This window comes from Perna viridis, chromosome 8 (assembly GCF_037379345.1).
Source record: "Perna viridis isolate PV_CMFRI_1.1 ecotype Kerala chromosome 8, ASM3737934v1, whole genome shotgun sequence".
Lineage (NCBI taxonomy): Eukaryota > Metazoa > Mollusca > Bivalvia > Mytilida > Mytilidae > Perna > Perna viridis.
In genome coordinates this window covers 38,265,058-38,288,402 of record NC_142452.1, presented here as the reverse complement: position 1 = coordinate 38,288,402, position 23,345 = coordinate 38,265,058, and the positions used below count along the sequence as shown (strand labels likewise).

Below are 23,345 nucleotides of genomic sequence, written 5' to 3'. Positions count from 1 at the left end.
TTAGCGTAGCGAATCAATTAAATAAAACACCAAATGCAGGAGATGAAGGTGTATTACTGCACTGGTAATGATCATTTATAATTTTAAGCTAAAGTGGTCTCTTTTATTATAAATCTAAGTACTGAGATGACCACTGTTGTCAAATTCGATATGTAGGTAAAAAAATGCTGAACAAGCTGTTTCTGCGGTCTCATTTATCTGGAGATCAATGTAACCATTTACCAAAAGAAGGGTCGTTTATGGACAATACATCATCAATATATTAGTATGTGCAACTAAAGGATTAAGAACCTTCCAAATTTTTATTCTTTGCGAGATTCTGATGAAATTCAGTCTCATATGAATGCAAAAACAACTCGGCTAGGAGAGGAGCACAATTAGTGTCCATTGAAGTACCAACTTGTTGCTGAAATATTGTTCCTCCAAATGTGAAATATTTCATAAATACGGAAATCAATCCACACATGATTAATACCACTACGAGATTACATGTAGGTGATGTTCCAACTAGCTTGCTGTCCTTCTTCACTGCGGACAAAATCTCTGTAAAGTGAATTGACATCTCTTTCGTGGAGCAAGTAGAAGATCCAGCTATACATACCTTTCTTTGTATGGATTCTTATAAAGTTTGGGAATCTAATACAAGTAAGGCAAGTCCTCACATTTGTTTCGATGTTGATAAAAGACATGAAGGACTTGTAGTTTAAGATTTCATCTTTGTCAAAAGTAGTGCATTGATATGTGGCATTCTCTGGGGTGTTACTATCAAAGCCCAATTCTTTAATAAGTCAACTGAGGTAATGGGCTTTACAAAGAAAGGGTGACCGCTGATAAAACGATTACTTACATGCAAAAGTAGACCGACAAACTTTGAAACAAAAAGATGGCGACACGGAAACAACGACAACATACAGAAACAGAAAGAGGCACACAAATAAAAAAAATAAAATAAGCAACCAGAACTGGACGTCAAAATAGCACGATAATTTTCCTGTGAAGTGCAAGATCAATTCATATGAGTTCTAAATACAAGGACAAACACTCCAAAGCAATTAGTAAAATGGACAATTATCTCCAGGTATAATGAGTATAAAATTCAATATACTATTACACAATGGAAATGATTAATTTATTTTCCGGTAGATGCCCTCATTCATTTTTTTTCATAATTGCTTTTCAGTTTAATCTGAATTTTAAATGTCTGTTTCCATTAACGATTAATAAAAGGTTAAACAAAATTCAGAATAAATAGTTGTTGATAGCAGTAACATATGGTCTTTACTAGGGACAGAAAATATTTATAAAAATGTCTAGCGTTAATCAATGGTATGTTTGACAAGGATATGGAAATTGAATATGTAAATTCGGGTTAAATAGAGGTATATGTCAATGGTTTAATGTAAAAGCTAGGACAGGATCAATGTTTGCATGGTCAACGAATACCGGATATTTTGTTGCCTTTATTGTGCAGTATTTACGTTTTTTTATTTTTTGTTTTGTTTTGTTTTTTGTTTTGTTTTTGTTTTGTTTTCTGTTTTTGTTTTTGTTTTTTTGTTTTTTTTTGTTTTTGTTTTTGTTTTTTTTATGAAAGTTTGTATGAAAGAAAGGTGTTCGTTCACATACCGCTTAGAATTCGAACGGTAATTCGAAACAACATATTCCAGGGGTAACGACTAGACCAAAAAAGACACACCCATAAAAAGAACATGAAATAACCAAAACGAAAGGCACATAGGAAGTAAAGTAATAAGCAACCAAAACTCGACTGAAAACTGGGAGTATGGGCCGGGTGCAACGGTAGGGTTAACTCTGCTATTTTCATTTGTTTTTTTACATCTACATTTGTAAACTAGAGTCTGTAGTTCGACTGTTGGCCATTGTTACTATTTAAAAATCTCTACAACTACACAAGAAATGTGTGCACCCGTCGTTAAACTTTGATTAAAAACAAAATGCAAGTTAATCCTAAATGTATATTACCATGCACTTTTTTAAGGTAGTAAAGTGGTTATGTGAATGCATCTGTTAAGAAAAGCACAAATATAGACATTTAAAAAAAATAGAAAACAAAAAATCTACAGTGTGTCATTTTCAAGATCTAGAGTCCAAAAATTATATAATGTCCATGACTTTCGGCAATGGTAGTTAAAACAAACCTAATTTTTCTGTAATATATTATAGTAAACCCAATATAATCAAAAAATTTGAGAAGGGTAGAATATCCACATTTTATACTGTAGAATATTATAAGTAAAAAGAAAAAAAATACTGCGTTGGCTATCTTTTTTTTTAAAGATAGTACTTATTTTCAATTAACACGAAGCTTGTCAAGCCCATTCGTAAATCTTTTTTTTTTTTTTTTTAAATAATGAACCTGATTTTTAACCAGGTGCATTGTAATCACTTTGAAATAGATTTATATTGAACCCAAATTACCAAAAAAATCACCTAAACCAACCTTCAATCGTGAACAGATTTGTTAAAGTTCTTCTAATAAATGCCTCAAGTACCATTGATAAATTCTCAATATTTGTGTGCACTCTCATGTCACTTTCAACAACATCTTTAAAGGTGAAAAATATTTTTTTATACCCTAGTCTCAATGTTTTTGTAATTTCAAAAACATCTCATATTGTTTACTCGAGAATAGTAGAAGGACCTCTTGAGTTATGGTTCTTTAATAATTTATTGATTTCAAACTTTTCTTGAGTGCTATTAAGCTGTAAAATCGAAAGGTGATTGTACCTATATAATACATGTACTAATGCATCAATCAATTAAATGTCAATAAAGAATGAATTATACTTGCATTAAAGTAAATTTGCACCTACGATGAAAGACCAACATGTAACTAAGTGAACTGTAATTATTTAACAAACAAAACGTTAACATTTTAAAAAAAAACTTTGTTTTTGTCATTGTAGGGACTGTGTGAAATCAGAAAATAGAGGCGGTTAAATTATTTCACCGAGTGGGATCTGTAGGTTGGGCTGTTTGTCCATTTTGTCCCTCCGTCTGTCACACTAATAGCAATCTAATTAAAACTAGATCTTGTAATTTGTCCACTACGTTCACAAATGCGGGAACGTAGTGGACAAATTACAAGATCTAGTTTTAATTAGACTGCACAAATACGGGCATCTACTTTTTCAGATTGAGAGAAAAAAATATCCTATAGACTTTGATTTTGAGTGCAAGAGACGCGGGTCCAAATACGTAATGAGTCTAATATAGACGGATCCAAGGGAATCTATTGGGACCTACCCTCTCATTATGCTCGAAAAAAATAATTGACTGTAAAAAATCAGCGGAAATCTTGGGAGCGCCCCTCTCCTTTGGAATGCCCTGGTCCGCTTCGAACTTCGTGGGTGTTCAGGAGAATTAAGTTTCGATTTTTTTTCAAATATTTAGAGAAATTGGATAGCAGAAATCTGGCAGTTTACACAAATATCAAGCCAATCAAATGAAATTCATGAACTAAATATAGATACACATATAGCCTCGTCCGATAACCATTTCACCGGCCCGATAAGCCTAAGTATCAGAACAATAACGCATTCAACGTGCATTATTTCGCCATACATTCATATAGTGATTTTGTTCATCGTCTCTCGATATATTTATTATCACGACATCATAAAGATAAAGGTAATTTATTGTGTTCGAGGAGTTGGGTGACATGGGTCTTTTCAGATCAGCAGACAACTGAATGTCAAGAGAATTCAATCCATTGACATGGCGATTTCTGCTTGACGTTAAGTAGGTCTAGGTCGTATATTATATAGAAAAGATAGGATGCTGAGAGTTTTTATATTAAAAGTCTGGAATAACACTTTATCATACTAATTCAAATATAGGTACAGGAACAGCCGAGATGACTAAGTATAAAATCCGACTGATCGGTTTTACACATTTTGTAACCATCCGCGAGATCAAGTTCTATATTTCACTTTTCAAACTTGTTCATTCTTGAAATCAAATTAGTTTAACAAATTTACATTTGGAATACAAACTACTTCACCTTTAAAAGAAGTTTGTATTTAATATAAACGCCATGAAATAATTTGAACATCAATACTTTAAAATTTATTGAAGCAGAAGTATTTTATAAGATTTATTTATGTTGAAGAATTTTAGTCACGGTGTGTAGCATTTAAATTTTTTATTGCTCAAAAAGAAACTTCTGGAAATAAATGATAAAGATACACAGAAACGATTGACGTACATAATCTGAAATGTGCCATTAACTGAATGTTACGAGGGCCCCCTGTCAGATATGGTGTTGCATCAAATTTCAAAAAGACGTCTAGCAATCAATTAAAAGGTTACTCCAGACACCCTGCCATTTCAACTCCTTATCAAATTGCAGTTTTACTTCAAAGTCGGATCACGGGTAAAATAAGAAATGGACTATTGAGTTTAGTGAAATACCCGAGTTCGTTAATTCTTATGTTTACTTTAAAATGTCCGCCTTTAAATTGAAACTATCGCTGATAGATATAAAGACCTGGGTTGCTGGCTTTGTGGCAGTTCAACTGGACTTTATTTTCTTAACATTTTTAACAGTCGATAGCATGAAAATTAGAAAACCGCAACTAGAGATTTTATAAGATTTTGTTTTGTTTTGTTTTGTTTTTTGTTTTTGTTTTGGTTCGTTTGTTTGTTTGTTTGTTTTTTGCTATTAATTTTCTATTCTTAATTGATAATAAAAAAATTAGTTAAAATCCTGTTATTTGAAAGGACAAACGCCCATGCTTTTTAAAACGGAAGTACTTATTCAATTCAATTGACACCAATGGTTGCATTTCTGCTAATTTTTCGACGGAAATCTTATTTAAAAAGAATGAACATATTATTTTTTTAATTATACACGTACTTGGTTTCAGGTTACACGGTTAAAGCATACTTAAGTTTCTTTGGCACTTATACAAAACATACGTTTGAAAAAAATTCAATCCTAAATTGTTCAAAATGTTCACAAACACAGTGACAAATTTCAAATTCTTCAAAAACTCATATAAAACTCATATATAAAACTCAATTTGCAGTACTAGTATTATAAAATTCGACAACGTTAAAACACTGAGCTGACGATGATTTTGGAACTTCTCGGTGAGGGGTTTGGATTCCCATTCCGGAATTTTTAAATTTTGGATTCCCATTCCGGTATTTGTAAATTTTGAGTACTCCCTGTTTACCATTTATTTTTAATCTTGAGCTTCATATGTGTTTGGTGATGATGATGCTGATAAGAGGTTACTCATTGTTTCCTGTGTACTGCATACTGAACGTTTGCAATATAGCCGATATGATATGGTGGCAGTTTAATATTCATTACAGGGATCACTTTGGGAGTAGTTATGGGCCATTGGCCCTAAAAATGCAAAAAATGGCCCAAAAAGATAGGGAGGCATGGGTCAATGGCCCCTTTTTGTGTAAAAAAAAATGCATTATTCATATTACTGGGCTATTGGAATATTTAAAATTACCCATTTCATTTTACAAAAAAAGGGTCATTGAACCAATAAAAGAAAATTCAAAAGTTAGCTATGTTACTTTCATTGTGTACCATTCGTCTCTAAAACACAAATTTGTCAAAGAAACGATATTAATTTCTATACACAGAATTAATATGTTTGAAATGACATCGATATCTTTGATATGTGATAATCTTCAATAAGAATGATAAATGATTACCAATTATTTTATTTTGATGACACCAAGTGGGAAAGCCAGTTTCGACATGTCTTTGATGTTGTTACATAATATCTGATGCATAACATGCTTCTTTAGCCTGGCATTTCCATACTACATTATATAGGCAGGTTAATGTAGATTTACCTTTTATGTTATAATCATAATTATCATAATTTTAACCTATTAAGAGAATTTATTTGTCTGTTCGCGGATTACATCGAAACAATATTCTATAATAGAGGCGCATATCCAGATATTTTGGAAAGGGAGTTCCAGGCTATTCATTGCTCATTTTAGCTAAACTTAAAACAAATATAATAGAATTTTCCAAAAAATTAAGGTGTTCTTGCCCCCGAAACACCCGTTCCCACCTAGATCTGCCAATGCTTACCATTTGAAGAAAAATGGAAGTAAAGGGAAAGTTTCAACAGGGTAAGAGTCCAACCAATGACTACCGACTTTAATGCTGGCAAAAGCCAAGACACGGTTTATTCAACAAGGAGGGAGGGGGAACTAAAACTGATTGTCAAGTTCGTAAATTGATTGAAATTTTTGATCAATATAATGATGACAAGCCCGTTGTACACAAAAAAAAATATCAAAAAAAAAGGTCCATCCATTTGAGTTCGTCTATTCAGAAACACTGGGCAACACCGGGCAACAATTCCCGTTAAAAATAATAAAAAGAAACTTCGAGGAAGACTATACTGGACAGTATACATGATGACAATATTAAAACCCCGTTTTTGTGCATTATCTGGGTTCAAACGCACGTAATTTGGGTTCGGGTACTTATTTAAATACTTTACTTCAAATCTAATTCAGTACGATTTCTGGAGTTGCCAGCGCCGTACATTTTTTTTTTCTATTTGTTTTTTTTTTTTTTCAATTTGAAACGTGTTAAGACATAAAGATTTTTCTCAAATATCAATTTACCAAGACAATCAATTGCCCTTTATGAATATAAGCCGTGACCTGAAGATACCAATTGAACTCTGATATTGATCTGGACAATTATATATCTACCGGGGAAAACTCTTATCATACTTATTGTGGGATTACCCAATAATTACAATCATTTAGAGATAAAGAAGGAAATGAGAGCTTCTATATTTCCTATACCATCTATTGTTTCGAGAGCTCTAACAATTTCCTGTTTACTTCCAACACCTTCAGGGATTCTTAGAACATGCACTGAGGTTTGGATAGAATATCAGAAATAGAAAAGTTGTGGAAGTAATACGCTGGATTATTATTTCGAAGAAATTATTATTAATATTATGATCCTATATATAAATACTACAAGTCATCGTCCCTTTGTTGGTTACATCATGTGATGTCTTCCCACGAAGTTGTCATTGCAATGAAATATTAGATTGAAATAAATCTCTTCAAGATAATCAATCATCTAAACAAAAGCTTTAAGTAGCTGTCTTTGTAAGAATCATGCAAAATCTGAAAAATGTGATACACCCCAAAAAAGGCTACATATTTTTATTTTTGTAATTAAGTTGTTTTATGGGTCTATACTATGAAATATGTAATTATTCATTCAAATCTGCCTGCTCTTAGGAGATAATCAACATTGAAAATAAAGTAGATTCTATTGTATTTGAGTGTCATTTACAGAGTTATCTCCCTTAATTTTGAAATTTTACAGTGAATTATATACAATTTTTATCTCCTAAGAGCATGGGTTATATGAAAAACCACATGTTAATTTCTGTTTACTATGACATTTCAAACAAAATAACAAACATAAAAATATGTAGGCTTTTTACCCATGAATCACATTTTGCATGATCCTTAGCTAGAGTGCTACTTAAAAGATCAACACATACAGTGTCAAAACCCAGAAGTAGGGTAAACTTAATACTTTCATGTAACGTATGACTGGATTGACTGGGAAAATGTAGTCGTAACTAAATGTTGCCTAAGCATTGTGTTATCTTGACACCAAATGTTAAGATTGCTCAACTTATACGATGACTTTCACGCTATTTGTCACACCACTAGAAATACAGGTAGATTGATACCTTGAGATCGGATAACTTGAGATCGGATACCTTGAGATCAGATAACTTGAGATCGGATACCTTGAGATCGGATACCTTGTGATCCGATACCTTGAGATCAATTAACTCCCCCATTTTGTGTGTCCAATTTCTGCAGTGTTGCAAAAAATACCTTACTATTTGGTTTCTTACTCTAAGTTATCTTTATTGTTCTTTGCATAGAAATTGCTCAAACATTGTTCTAAAATTAGCATTAGAATAAGCATTTTACCCACACAATATAAAGTAGTCAGGTTAAAGTCCCAAACTCGAACCAGGACATCTAAACAAACTATCTCCCCTTTTCACACCCTTGTGAGGCTAGTGAGACAAAATGTTAGACATTCTCCATTACAATCTATATGTAGCTGTTAATTTTGTATAGGTTTAAGTAAGGACGTTCTCGTCTACAATCTACGATTTTCTCAAGTCATTCCCGAGAGAAAATATCTAGGTTCTTAATGCAATAAAATTTAATACAATATACCTTCATGAGTTCCTTAACTCTTCGATTCGTTTCCTGTAAGTTTACATCCTTTAGTCGTTTCAGTTTGACATTTTTCCTATTTTGAGGAATTTTCATCCACTCTTTATGCAATACCATCGTTGGAGAGAAATGAACTTTTACACCATCTACCGAAGTCATTTCTCCATTCACAAATTAAATATTAATATCACCGCATTTATTAAATTCTTATTTCCAAACAATTCTTTTGTTCCCCATCCGTTGGTATGTTAAAAAACTGTTGAAAACACTCTAGTATTTAACACATTAAATTCTAAATAAATCGTCTAAGTTAGAAGGATGTATATATTCTCAAATTACATTTAAATTCACTCGTTAGGTGTTCCACTTTTCTTACTTATTTTTCCTATGGTTAAGTGAATGTGTATTTATATTTCTTCTTTTCTGGAGTTAAATATTAGCGAAACCATTGAAGTTTCTAATGGTGCGGCATAATACCATTGTACTTAATACATCAATATTTTTCTTCTAGATTGCAAGCTTTATTTGTTAAGAGTAGCAAACTAATTTTAATTTGACAAGATTCAATTCACGTTTGTAATTACGTCATTAAGAGTACATTCCATGTCACTTCAGTCACGGAATCGAGATCACTCGCTTTTAAAACTTTCGCGTGTTCGATTCACATTATAAAAAAATTGTCACTGTTTGAATTGAAGGAAAAGTCACTTACTTAAAACGGATAGAGTCAACCGGTGAATCCAACATGTATTTTTGATTTAAGTCCACCTATACACTTACAGCGAAAGGAACTGGTCTTATTCGGTTTTATAATTGATTTTAAAAACTGATTTTTGCTTAAGAATCCGTGTTGAAAATCAAAGGAAAGAAAATTCGTCAATGAAAAACTGTTTTTCAAACACAACCCTTCAGACGACTGTCCAATGCCCCAAACATAACTAAGTAACGACAATTTCCTTGTAATGTTTATCCACGATTTTATAAACAGTAATCTTAAGAAATCTCGGTATGACTATTAAATGGAAAATGAACAAGAGTAAGTTTCTGTAGTATTCACCACGAGCTAAAAATATTTGCATTGATTTTCAGCCTAAGTTGAGGTATATTATGACTTATCTCCGCGGCTTACATGAAGTCATCTCATGGGGTGTTTTTTTATAGCCAACATCATTGTTATTTTTCGTTTTATAAGCCCTTGGAAACAAAAGACGGCGGTAGTCTTGACAGACTTAAATTTTTATCTCTTACATCCGGGTCCTAATATTGATATTTAGTAATAAATGACTAGATTATTTGGTTCATCCTTAAACCGACAATAAAAAGAAGATGTCAGCCCTCCGTCTGATTGTTACGTCAAGGCAAAACTTCCACTGAATGGTGACTTAAGTTCAGAAATACAGAATACAGTAAATTTATTATTTTAACATGATTTCCGCTGGCGTGCGCCGTCTGCGCATTTGGTGAAAAAATATTATTTTGACCCGATTTACTTTGGCGCACAAATGTGGCGCAAAGAACGTTTCACATATCTGAGTGTTTTCTTTACTCTAGGTATGTATTGATATGTTAAATTTGATGCAGAATTATCAGAAGAATATTGTTCTACGCAATTTTATCCCGGCTAAGGCGTATATTACGATGGACACCGGCTAACCCAGACTTGCGTCAATGATAAAGCCGAAAGGTCCATCCGTTTGAGTTCGTCTATTCAGAAACACTGGGCAACACCGGGCAACAATTCCCGTTAAAAATAATAAAAAGAAACTTCGAGGAAGACTATACTGGACAGTATACATGATGACAATATTAAAACCCCGTTTTTGTGCATTATCTGGGTTCAAACGCACGTAATTTGGGTTCGGGTACTTATTTAAATACCACTCTCATTTACTTCATTATTTCGTCGTAGTTTCGGTCTGAAAGCTGGAAAGTACATGAAGCATTAAATTTCGGCTTACAGTCGTTAGATTATCTCTATTGCCAAGTTAAATTTAACAGATATTTTCTGTACAATATAATAGTGGTGATGAAATAGAACGGGAAGGGTCTGTTTAAATATCCAAAAGAATCAAGATATGAATACGTATGCCTTAAAAACTCACTTGATCAATTAAATGTTTAATTTTAGGTATTTTTGTTCAATTCAAATAATTGACATATGCTTTCCAAAAGGATTTAGTATATAGATATTAATAATTTGTTGAAAGATTTCTACGGAAAGGAGTTCCGTGTGTTGGTTTCTATTTAACACGAGCCACGCAGAATTAAAGAGATTCAAAAGGCGAGATTCTCAACTTGATAAGGATGTGGTAATAAATGGCGTAATTTGATTTAATTATAAAAGATAAGAATAATGTGTTAAGTCAAGTCCAATAGATCAGAATGACATCAAATATTATATTTTTTACTAGGTATTCAATCCCAAACATTTTCAGAAACATGAGATATGGTAAGGACGCCTCCTCGGTGAACTAAAGATTGCATGTTTAGGTCACATGGTGAAATAGGATCTTAATATTTTTATTTTGTATAATTGTTAGTGTTGCTAGTTGAAAGGAGCCACATCAATATAATTCAAATTCGTGTTTTGTGGCGACCAGAAATCATGTTGACCAACACGAACCTTATAATGAAAAGCACTACAATTAAAGGAGTCTCTTAAATAACCAACAAAAACAAAAAACAAAAAAACAAAAAAAAACAAAAAAGACTTCCTGAGATCTCTATCTTACAGTCTAGTTATCATGCTTTCGGTAACTCTGCAAGGCCTTTGGTATTGTCAAATCTTGAGACCTTTTACGTGTCAATAGCAACACGAACTTCTCTTATTGCACCATGAACTATTTCACTTAAAACCCGTCACGCATGCAGTTCAAAGTATTAACCAACTATAAAGAATATTGGTTTTTGAAGAAAAAAAAATGGTTTCACTAGTGAAATGAGAGATTTTCACGATTTTTTATGGCTTGAGAAAGCGCGGTACATCGAGAAGTGTATACACATTACAAATGTTTATCGATGGATTTTCCATCTTAGTTGGTGGATTAAATGCCCCATCTTATATCATTATTCTGTAATAAGGACCATTAAAGTCCAGTTGTTGTATTTTGTCTCGACTTAGCAACTACAAATATTTAACATTACCTTTTGTAAAAGTTTAAGCCTAAATAAAATTGAGCTGTCTTGTTTGAGTTGACTATAAATATTTATCTGTAGATTTAATGTTTAATCCACCTACCCTGTTAAAAATCAAACAAAAATCTGTCAAACGTGTTTCGGGAGGCAATCACAAACAAAAGAACACGACCGTTTAAAATTGAAGTGGGTGAGTAAGTGCAAAAAAAAAAGCTTGGAACTCTTTCTACAGGGATGCAGCCAGATGTGCAATATATCAAAATAAAATTTCTGTGCTTGGGACAAACGTTTTACAAAATTATATCGAGAGAAAGGGAGAGAATAAAAATGAAGCTTCGATCATTTTTTCACAATTTAAAGATCAGGTGCTAAAAAAAGGTTATACATGTATTTAAAAAAAGAATAGAAATTAATTAAATTGATGAAACCGCGGTTTATATAGTCTATAGATTAACTATTGTAGATATATCCTCGTGATCTATATAGAGAATTGTTCTTGGTAATACAGTATATTTCATTCTATTTGTCATGTAAAATGCATGTAGCAGAACATTACGTATATTAAAATTCGTCGGCTTTATGTTTAATTTATCAATAAAAACCATAATAGCGTAAACAACGACTTTAATTTTCTCAATTTAATAAATAAAATTTACCGCGCGTGTTTATTTCAAAATTACATTGTAATAATCTTTTGAAATTGTTAATCTCTTTTTCAGGCTTATTGTTCTGTGGGTGGAACCGTCTAGATGTGTTTGTTGGCGTCTTTTGTGATGGAATGCCAAGACGCCTATGTCAATAAAGAGAATTTGATACAATTACAAAAGTCCCAAGCACAAAACAAGACTTGTCAAACGGAAAATTGTCGATCAAATTTAAAAGTTCATATGAGGACAGATTTTACAATTCCGCTCTCAGAATACTCTCTCCTTTAGAATGCTTTTCAAGCTTTCGTGCTCAAGCTACTGTTTGCATCAAGAATTATCTCACGTTCGAGTACTCGAAGTAATTTAACACGGCATACACATTTCTTACCTAATATAACTATTTAACTATTTACTGTTTTATGATCGGGAGGTCGGGAGAGGTTTACTAGAAGTATGTTTACACACAAGGCAATAGCAAAAATTCGACTATTACACATATCAAAAAATTAATTTTGAGTCTTACAATACCCCACGCAACGAGTTGTGGGGGTAAAATGTTATATACACATCTGTCCGTCCAACCGTCTGTCCATGCGCCCATCCTAGCATGTCACCTGGATAATTTCTCCATTTTGACTGCTTCACCTCAATCATTGGTAAATAGTTATTAGCCATAACATCTTTGGCGGGTATAATATTCATAGAAATCTACACGTATCAAAGCCAACTTTTTTCCGGCACAGGGTTTAGCCTTTTTCTTAAAAGTGCAAATGTGGTTGTGTTCGGTAATGTGAGTGTTCTTTAGTAATTTCTGTAGAAACAGTACTGAAGCTACAACAGTCTAACTTTTCCTTACACAATATACGATACGGACACAACACACATTCTCTTTTCTGACCTGAACGGCGTCCCATATTTACAAATACAATGCCGATAGATTGGAAACTTGGGTAAAATATAATGTTTCTCCCTCAGAAGTGTTTCTGACGCCCAGACCAACAAGTAATACCGAATCAAATGCATGTAATCTGGCAATAATACCGAGAACAAATGAAGCCGACACAATCTGGAACCCAATAACGATGAAGCAGGTGCAATCTGGCAATGCGACTGCGGTACAGTCAAGCCATGAAATCGAAAATAAATTATACCGGTACAAAATGGCAATAATATAGCACATGTATTATTGCGTAAGGTTTTCCATGTTGGCTGAGTTATTGGACCAAGGCTAGCCATATTGGACTGTGGCGTCGCCAAAGTCCAATATGACTAGCCGAGGACCAATACCTCAGCCAATATGGAAAACCTTACGCAATTATACCTTTATTGAATAACTAGTCCAATACTTCATATTTGCCTAGGCCAATATGGATCTTAACCAGGCAATTATGACGTATTGGACGGATAAAAGCCGTATTGGACTGGTAAAATTCGTATTGGACGGCTTAATCCCGTATTGGCGCACTTATGTATTTTGTATTGTATTGGCAGTTTTTATCATATTTAGGATAATACTCGACCGTTAGTCAATAAACCCGAGAACAAATGAAGCTACTGTAATATGGTACTGAAACCAAGGAAAAATGCAGTAGGTACAATCTGGCAATGAACAGTCTTAATTAAAAGTCATCAACAGTAGCGCGCATACTCATTTGGGGAGGTATAAAGTCAGACGATGTAATTGAACACTCAACGAACTAACAAATGCAAAGATATTTTAGTAGCTCTACGAACAGTTACGTCTTCGACGAATAAAGTACTACCAAATTATATATACGACTGTTCAAGATACAGTGTACCAATAGTTATAAATCACTTTTAAACTTTAAAAAAAGAAGCTATTTTTTAAATTTTAACTTAATCCTGATTATAACGTAGCAAAGGTACTTGACAGATAACAACGATCACCTACTTACGTCTAAAATAAATATTTAGAAGGGACACAGCAAAGAACTCCCGAAATACTTAAACGTATTGAGAGTCCATATTGATATTAGCAATTAGTTAAATATTCAACAATCCTACCTTTTTCTTTTTGGGACTCCATCCTTTATGAACAGTTGTAGTAACCTTAACTTTAGATCGAGCTTTAATAAAATCCGGAAAATCAGCCATGTCTACACCGGTTAGATATCAAACAATTCACTAACACGGAGTCACCATCCTTTTATGCAAGTCAATGTTTAATTTACCATATCAGTTCTTATTTAAATGGCTCGGATTTCCATCATTTTGTTCCACTTTCAATAGCACTTCTGCCCTCAATGTATCATTGTAACCGAATCAATGTAACATTAGTTACGTCCTTAGAGGCAGACAATTGAACTATGTACTGACTCCACAAAACAATGACTAAAGCTTATCAATAGTCCGTACTGCTGATGTTGGTTTGTAACTGTCAACTATTTATACAGTTCAAATGCTTACAGTATTAATGTACTCAAAAGAATGACTAAAAAAGACAATGTTGACGATATTAGCATAAAATGTTAAATACTATTAATGAAAAGTAACAATGAGCCTTTAAATCAGCCTCCAACCTTTCAAGTTTATTTTTGTAAAGCGGTTCGAATAGCCAACTGGGCGCTTGTAAAACAAAACTAAAACTATAGCTTATTCAAATGTCTACATGATTCCTGAACTTTTGACTTACAAATTTTAATGGGTTTCCAACAAACAAACAATGAAAAACGGGTGGACAAGTGTTTTACGGATATTGCACCACCGTCACCCGTTCCTTTTGTTAGAATCTTTTGAGTAGACAAAGTAGTTGTTGAAGTAAGACATATAACGCTGTTACAATATTTTTTCCATTGTGTCGAGATTGATTTTGTCTCTCCAAGTCTTTTAACGTCAAGAACAAATCTTCAAATTTCCAATACAGTCTTTGTCTCTGAATATCCCTAGGTATTTGCACATTCCATTAAATCGTATTACTTTATCACAACTACATTGGCTTACAAGCATTTATCTAATAAGATCATATTATGTACTATATTTCTCAGAACGAAAATATTTGTGAGTCGTCATTCACTACATAATAAAAAGTATTCGAATTTCTACAGTGCTTAAAACACCAATTCGAATACTGTATTTTTTTTGGTAGCTGAATTGTCAAAAGCAAGTACTTTCCGACGCCCTGAATTCAACGGTTTTTTCACGCTCAAACGGGTTTTCTTCATATATCGCGCTAAGTTTCAAAGCTGTTCTAAACTATGAAAAGGCTTCCAAGACTAGCAAATGAAGCAAGTGAAACGGGCGGATTAGCTTGTAGTTCTTGTAGTAAAATCTATCAATAGCTTCACGACTTCTCTAACAATGCTAGCATCCAAAAACAACGTCTTCTATACCAGAAAATCAGATTGTACAAAAATAATAATCTGAAAATCGGATTACAACAGGGAAGATATATTCCTATCAAACTGACAAGTCAGGGATTTTGAGATGGGAAGACAAACACAATAATTGTTAAGTTATAGAGTCTATAAACTTAGTCAGTATTAGAATCTGAAGTTCATACACACAGTCAGTGGTATAGTTTATCGAACACTTGACATCTAGGTATTCTATAAATAACAGAATATCGAAGATAAATATTTCACTGGTATTAGAGAAACTATTGTACTAGATTAATATTTTAATCTGTGTACGGTTCATCTTTCTAAATAATGTCATCGGATGTCAATAGGCTATCTAACTCTCCTGTGTAAAGATAGTTTTGGTTGGCGTAAAAGATACCTGTGTATTTGGACTTCAATCAGATTCTAATCCCTTAGTCTCCCAGAGACATCGAATCACGGGCTTATGTTATTGGCTACCTAGCTTCGTAGTCGAGAAAAGTGGCACCAAAAATCAAATAATCATATTTCTAAGTTATGTAATAAAGTATCACATGCTGGACTTACACACGGAACATGAGGAACTTTCATTAAAAACTCAGGAATCCTTTAAAATCCGCTTCGGGCGACTAAAAATCACGCAGTTGTCACTCCAAATTGGACGAAAAATCGATACTTCACATTACACGTCCCTGTATGTTCATGCATGACCCCTTAAATGTAATAAGTTTATCCACTGAAGCCTAGGCAGGTACAAGTCTTTCAAGCAATTTATTACGCACTCGTTGAAAATTTAGTATAGATACCGTAGTTCGTATTTTCACAAATTGGTGAGCGAAAAGACATTTGATGAGTTATGACGAGTCTTGTAAAAAAAGTCATTTGCTGTACGTGTTGGAGTTCCGAATATCATCGTCAGCTGTGTAATACCAAGTAAAACACAAAACCGCTTTAAATGGGTGGAACATGATAAATATTTATAATGTCTCATCTATAAAAAAATTATTAAAACATTCCCTTTGCATATATTTGGGTAGGTATGCGTATTTATACCGCCTAGTGTCGCAAATCAAACAATTACAGTATAGAACAGCCTAGCAAATATATATTAAATAATAGGAACAAACACCGAACAACGGAGAGTTTTGTTATTAGCGAAAGTCAATGGATCCATTTAGAATGGGAAATTTTACATTTTCTCGTAAGTCCCTTTAAACTTTTAATTTCCCCACAATTATGTTTAATAAAAGTTAATAGATTGAATAAAGTGAGGGTCCTGTAGCAGGTATTTAATGACAAAAATAGAATAAATTGCAAATAAATACCGTAGCTACCACTAAGTAAGTGGTGAAGATCTTCTGTGCTTATAAAGTACAGTTGGTATCCCTCGACCCGTACTTGATTAAACCAGGCAATGCCTTAATATATACAATTACTATAAGTAAGGGTTAGACAAGGGGTGTTTCATCCCCGCTTCCTCCCCTAGGTCACCACCTTCCATCCTCCTGACCACCGCTTCCTGACCCCTTTCATTTTATCCCCGGTTATTGTTCCCAACCATAATCCCCGCTTCCCGCATTTTTCACTACCCGTTCGCTGCCCCTTCAACCACCGTTCCCCGTCCCCTCCACTACCATTCCCACCCCTTCAACCCGCCGTCATAAGTCCATGTTTCACTACTTCTCCGTTGTAATACAAATATTCAGGGGATTTTACCACAACTTTTCGTGACACAGATATCCCATCCACTTCAATATTGCGTTTAATTAAAAAAAAAACAGTTTAATCGCACAAGGGCATTGAGTTGTGTATATGAAAATAGGGTGGAAATTAGTTTGCTACCATAGATGAAAAAGAAAAGAAACTTAAAGTTTTAAGAAAATGAACAAAGAAATGTGATTTTATCGGACAATTTGAATAATTATTGCTTAATTTTGCATTGTAACACTAATATAATCGTATATTTTAATCAAAGTTTTTAATTTAGCGTAAATCGTGCACCTGCAAGTTATAGAGTTATAATATTCATCATATAACTTTAGATTATAAAACTAAACAATCGTTTATTATATTCGTTCAGCCTACAACATTTGTCATGCTATTTTGGTAAAGTGTTTGTTTTTAACAATAAGGCGCCTATACACAAAATGACTAAGCATTTTTTTTTGTCAAACTGCAATAGTTCAAATTATCGGATGGTGATCATGATGACAATACAAATGCACGGAAATTTGAAGTACATTGCGCTTTGCAGGGTATATACAATGTACATTGAAATTTGTCTGAACAGGGCCTTGGCTCTGTCGGAAACTTGTCTAAGCAAACAGAAAAACAAACATCTTAGATCGAACGAATTATTCTCTCTCAAGGGGATTCGGTAATAGACAGACGTCTGATATCACTGTTTAAATGAAGGAGATATGTAGATTCTCCTTCAGTCTCGAAGGGATTACAGGATTCTCCACTCGAGACAGTTAAAATCTAAAATATAACTATCGAGAGTGGAGAAATCCTTAAATCCCCGAAAGAAAAGAGGGAGAACTGGTTCTCCCATGAATAAAACTATAAAAAATAAATTAAACAACACCCTAAATTATCCCAACATCAACTACGTCATCAAGGACCTCCCCTCCAGTCATCAAGTCATTGCGTCATCGATATCACTACCATTATGATTAGCTGGTACACTACATTCGTAAATCAACAACTATTTACGTAGCCCTCCAGCTAAGAATCATGCAAAATGTGATTCATGAGTGAAAAGCCTACATATTTTTATTTTTGATATTTTGTTTGAATTGCCATAGTAAACAGAAATAAACATGTGCTTTTTCATATCACCCGTGTTCTTAGGAGATAAAATTATATAGAATGCACTGTAGATTTCAAAATTAAGGGAGATAACTCTGTAAATGGCGCTCAGATACAATAGAATCTACTGTATTTTCAATGTTGATTATCTCCTAAGAGCAGGCAGATTTGAATTATTAATTACACATTTCATAGTAAAGACCCATAAAACAACTTAATTACAAAAATAAAAATATGTAGCCTTTTTGAGGTGTATCACATTTTTCAGATTGTGCATGATTCTTACAAAGACAGTTACTTAATTGATCAACAATATGAATACCAACTGTAAACATGGTAAGCGTGGTAAGCGTGGTAATAGTTGGGAGTCTTCAAGCGACATTTTAATTTCCCGGCACATGGCGGGAAATTACATTTTTTTTAATCACTCGCTCGTGCGATGTGAATGAAGCCTATGAATGGGAGAAAATAATCATATGCAACTCCATTTCACTCTTTTCATACTGTCAAACGAGAGAAATGATCGTGAACAAATGTCCCAAATCGCAGCTCGATCGTGAACGGAAGATGTTAAGGATCATGAACAACAACTTCGTTACTTTTTCACCAATTTCAGAACATTTAATACTTCTACGTTGCTGTTAGACGAGTGGTGTCTTTTGAGTATACCTTGTGCATGTCAAAGATTTTGAGCATTAATTTAGTTTGTGGTAAATGAATAAGAGACGTATTTGCTTTAAACAAAATCCCACTAGGGTCTCGCGGTATTAAAACCATGCGATAGTTTTGTTGTTTACTATATATATATTCTTTATATTTGCGCTTGTATCAGATAAAATCGCGCTAATGTAGTGTAACGGTGTACGCGTTTTCAAAACAGAATAAGGCTAATCCAACTCATCTGATTATTTGATGATGGTATGGGAACACATTCGATTCAGGTTATAAGTTTACTCATAAGGAATTTTTTGGCTGCATTTCCAATAATCAGTTAAGACAAGCGCTTACAACAAAGTTAAGCTCGACCTTTCATTTATTTATACTTTCCCCCTTTTCGTTGAATGCTTATAAATATCAACACAACTGCCTGCATTGTATTGTCATTGTAAGAGTGCGATTTTCTATCGCCCGAGGTATCCTTAGAAAATCACTTTTCATACAGACAGATCCATCATTTTCAATAGTCTTTTAAAATTCAAATTCAGTTCCAAATTCGGGCTTTTTTTAAATCAAAGTGAGTTTAGGACCCTTACCCTACCGGTACACCTGGTCCATGCTCCTAGTTTTTAGTGGAGTCCAAGTTGCTCATTTGCTTTTGTTATTTTTTATGTATGATTTTAGTTACTATATGTTCTTTGTTGTGTATGTCTATGTCTGTTTTCCATGTCTGGTCTTTGTCCATGGATTACGTTCTTTTGATTATCACTATAACTCTGGTTCCCTTGATTACTCTTAGAACAGACTAAATTGTATAAATTTTCTGTTCATTTTCTTTTTCGGTGATTTTTTTAGAAGATATATATGTACTTTTTGCTTTATATTAACGTTAGTGGGAATTTAAAATCGACATATATACTTTGGAATTCGTGATTTCAAGAGGAAATTTAAACAGTTTAATTTGAATTTGAATTTATAATGAAACATTACGTAAGAAGATGGGAGTTTAAAGATTATGTGTGTAATGTGCTTTCATTAGAACTTAAATCAGCAATAGATAGTGTTATTTCGGCAAATAAATATATGACAACACAAAGATCACACTTATCAATTACGATCTGAAAAGAAAACTACTCCTTTGTCGTCAACGGCAGTCACGCCATGTCGAGAACAAACATCGCACTGCACATTCGATTCAAGCAGTTTTGTAGACCATGTGTTGATCTGTAGAAGTTTAATTGTTCGTTACTTGACTTTTGGTGGATGATTGTCTCATTGGCAATCATACCATATCTCCTATTTTGTATATTGTACTTTGCACTTCTTGTGGTGTACGCTAAATTTTGATTCATTGGGGGAAGTCTCCCCAATCACCTGCAGTGCATGCTAAGTGTAGCTGACTACAGCTACCAAAAGGGCGTTTCAGAAGATGATATCTTTTTAAATGTCAGTAAAATTCCGACTTCTACTGGATAGCGTATTTTCAAAACATGCATTTATTATTTTATAAAATTCTAAGGACACAAGGAACTTTTTTTTCTAAATTTCTGTAGCACAGCGTCGTTCGTTAGGAAATAGGCAAACCAAGCATCTTAGTTGTTTGATCTCTTGAAAAGTTCCTTCATATATTTGACCTCTGGGGATTTTCGTTAAAGTAGGAATAGGTGGATAAAGGCGATGCAATGCTTGACATTGAAACACAGCCTTTTCGATCAGTTTTCATACACTTTGCAAACTACATTCAAATAAAAAGCAACTATAATCTAGGTACATGTAATATAGGGTGACGATTTGTTCAATCGACAGTATTTTCTATAGACAGAAGAATAAAAAAAAAAAAACTCCAGGGTATTCCGTTACGGAAAAAAATATTGGCAAAAATACCTAAGCGTGAACAATGGGACAATTCAAATACATGTACGTCAAAATCCAAATCCATGACAAGAACGTGAAGACAGGTAATAAAGGCGGTCTACATGTATAAAGGGCGAACCGAACGAAATATTACAGACTCACGACAGATTTATGCTGAAATAGAGAAAGAAAAAGAAACAGACGGATGAAGCACAAAAAGACAAGCAAATACCAAAACATCCTGCCTACCTTGATTTTGTTTTTCTTTAGCAACAATACTGTGGGTACTGTGTGGTTGAAGAAAGTCTCCTCCTTGATTTCTAAGAAAGTCGTCCTCCGTCCGGAGGATATTGAGGTGTCGTCCATCTCCGCTTTCCAATTTTATCGAAATCAAAATTTTCTAAGCTAAAGAACTCATGATAGCTGGGATACTGCCAACAACTTGATCAATGTCTTCGGGATTCCTTCTCCAATCTCTGACAATAGAAACAAATAAAATGAAGAAAAACGAAACTTAATGTGTTTTTACGTATTTATATCACTTATTTTACTAATTTCTATTTAAAGGTAACAATGCTCGACCATATTTTGGCCATAAAACCGATGTTTATTGAATATAAACATGGATACGGGGTTTCTTTTTAATATCACTGTGATTTTATTGACAAATAATTGGTTCTAGTCTATTGCAGTCAATTGTTACATTTAGTTGAAGATATAATAATAGAAACAATAATAAGATGAATATCTCTATACAAGTACTTTCATAGCATTAAATTCAGGTTACAGTGCCTACATCGGGGTTAAGGTGAACGATAAATTATCTTATTTTAACTGTTTTTTCCATTAAACCAAATGAAAGATGGGGAGGTAACCACAAATTTAACAGGAAATTTTACAGTTAATAGGAAATCCCCTTTATCGAAAGATGGATTTTTCTATTTTGGTTTTTCTTTCAACTTTTTACACGTCTTGCGGTTTATGTCGACCACACACAATTGTTTCCTGAAAACATGCCTATTTTCTTTTCTATTTTCATCTACCATATCTTGTTTGGTTTTCTTCGGGGTTACAGTGCAACCTTGTCTTTATTAGTAAATAAGGTACATGAATTGACAAATATCTTCCTTTCGGTTGTTGCCAATATTGGATAGAGGGTTTCGTTATATTCATGAACTGCACATCCGGGTTTTAACCCTTCGGTGATGTATCTTGGTCTGTTGCGTGCTTAGTAATAACACGTCATATTAATGATTGCTTCCTGGTCCAAGTTTTGGTTGGCCTCAGATTACTTATTTATTTTAAGTTTTTTGGTTTATGTTTCTGTGTCAGAATATTAAGTATCATCTTCTTCCATCTACCAATGAGGCAGGGGCGGATTAAAGATGCAAAATCGGGGCAAAATGAGTTCAGCAAATGCAATTTTAAGAACTACTATCCGTCCATCTAATTTTTACCTTTTACTTTCAATAAGTGCGTGTTAAATCTTGTTTTACATGTACTTGGAATGATCATACTGGCAGGAAAGGGTGTATAACTACCCTTTTCGTGATCGTGTTGAATATTTTTGCTTAAGTCTTACACAGGTAATTGTAGACAGGATCCAATGAAGCTTCTTAATACCACTCTCCCTGTTTTACCTTTGTAATTTATTTCGTATTTTTAATTTTTTATTCTTTAATGGCATGAGAAAAAACATTTAACCTTGATTTCGGTCTTCCTTTGGCAGTTAGAAGTCTACAAATGCATCTATTTTTTTGTATTTGTGTGTCAATTTTTTTAAATATAAACATAACACATAATGTAACACAAAATACAAAAAAAACTTTGATGTTATTTAAGAAATAACGTGCACAGATAAGACGACTCTCCTACTAGTAAAATAATATAAATATCGGTACAATAAAAAACGCGCACACTTTGAAGCACTGAAAACAGTACATTTACTATTATTGATAAACTTTGCGACATCTTAAAAAGAAAACGTACGAGCGAAAGGTTGAAATAAATTGTTATATCAAACCTTGTGCAAGGGCTAATTAAAACAACATACCGTGCTGTAAACAAAACAATAAAACATCGAACTCGTGATTTGTAATATCCTAAATTGAAGTAGTGTATGTGGTTTCGAACATAACATTTAAAATGTTTGCCAGATGATACACATTAATAGAAATATTTTTATGTGTGCCTGACTTTTCACAAATTTACTATAATTTGATATTTTAATTATAGTTGATGGAATTCGTCAAAATGAATATCGGGACTAAAGTATGAATGAAAATGAATAATATACTCTATAACAGATATTTAAATGTTTTTATAGATTGAATAAATGTATATGTATGTGTTCGTTTCTATGACAGTCCTATTCTGCCTTATAAGTATCTCTTTATCTTTATAATGCTAAGTACTAAACATGGATTACTGGTATGGTATTGTCTTTTAAAATACTTTCTTTCGTTTCTACTGGAACAAGAACGATAACTCATTTTTGTAGCGTAGCGTGAGATCCCAGAAAAAAAAAGTTTAACGCACAAGTCCCTTAATTTGATAACGATTCATATGCGGATACAGGGGCCCGTCTATTATTTGCCAACTTTGCCAAAGTTTTGAACGAAATTTAAAAACAAAAATTCGGACAAAAGGAGGAGTCCAACCCCGG

The 23,345-nt window shown here is 33.4% G+C and overlaps 1 protein-coding gene across 5 annotated transcripts in view; it reads right to left on the bottom strand.

Moving 5' to 3' along the window:
- Window positions 1-23,345, bottom strand: part of LOC148610409 (uncharacterized) — a 49,051-nt gene that overhangs the window by 23,416 nt on the left and 2,290 nt on the right. For 2 of the 5 annotated variants that reach the window (XM_088543062.1, XM_088543061.1), the window contains exon 2: window positions 20,930-21,156. In XM_088543062.1, the coding sequence (XP_088399188.1) occupies window positions 20,930-21,046 (117 nt within the window). In that variant the 5' untranslated portion in view covers window positions 21,047-21,156. Of the gene's footprint in view, window positions 1-8,238; window positions 8,870-14,045; window positions 16,321-20,929; window positions 21,157-23,345 lie in introns of those variants that run through there. The other 3 variants (XM_088543063.1, XM_088543060.1, XM_088543059.1) reach the window with 3 other exon arrangements.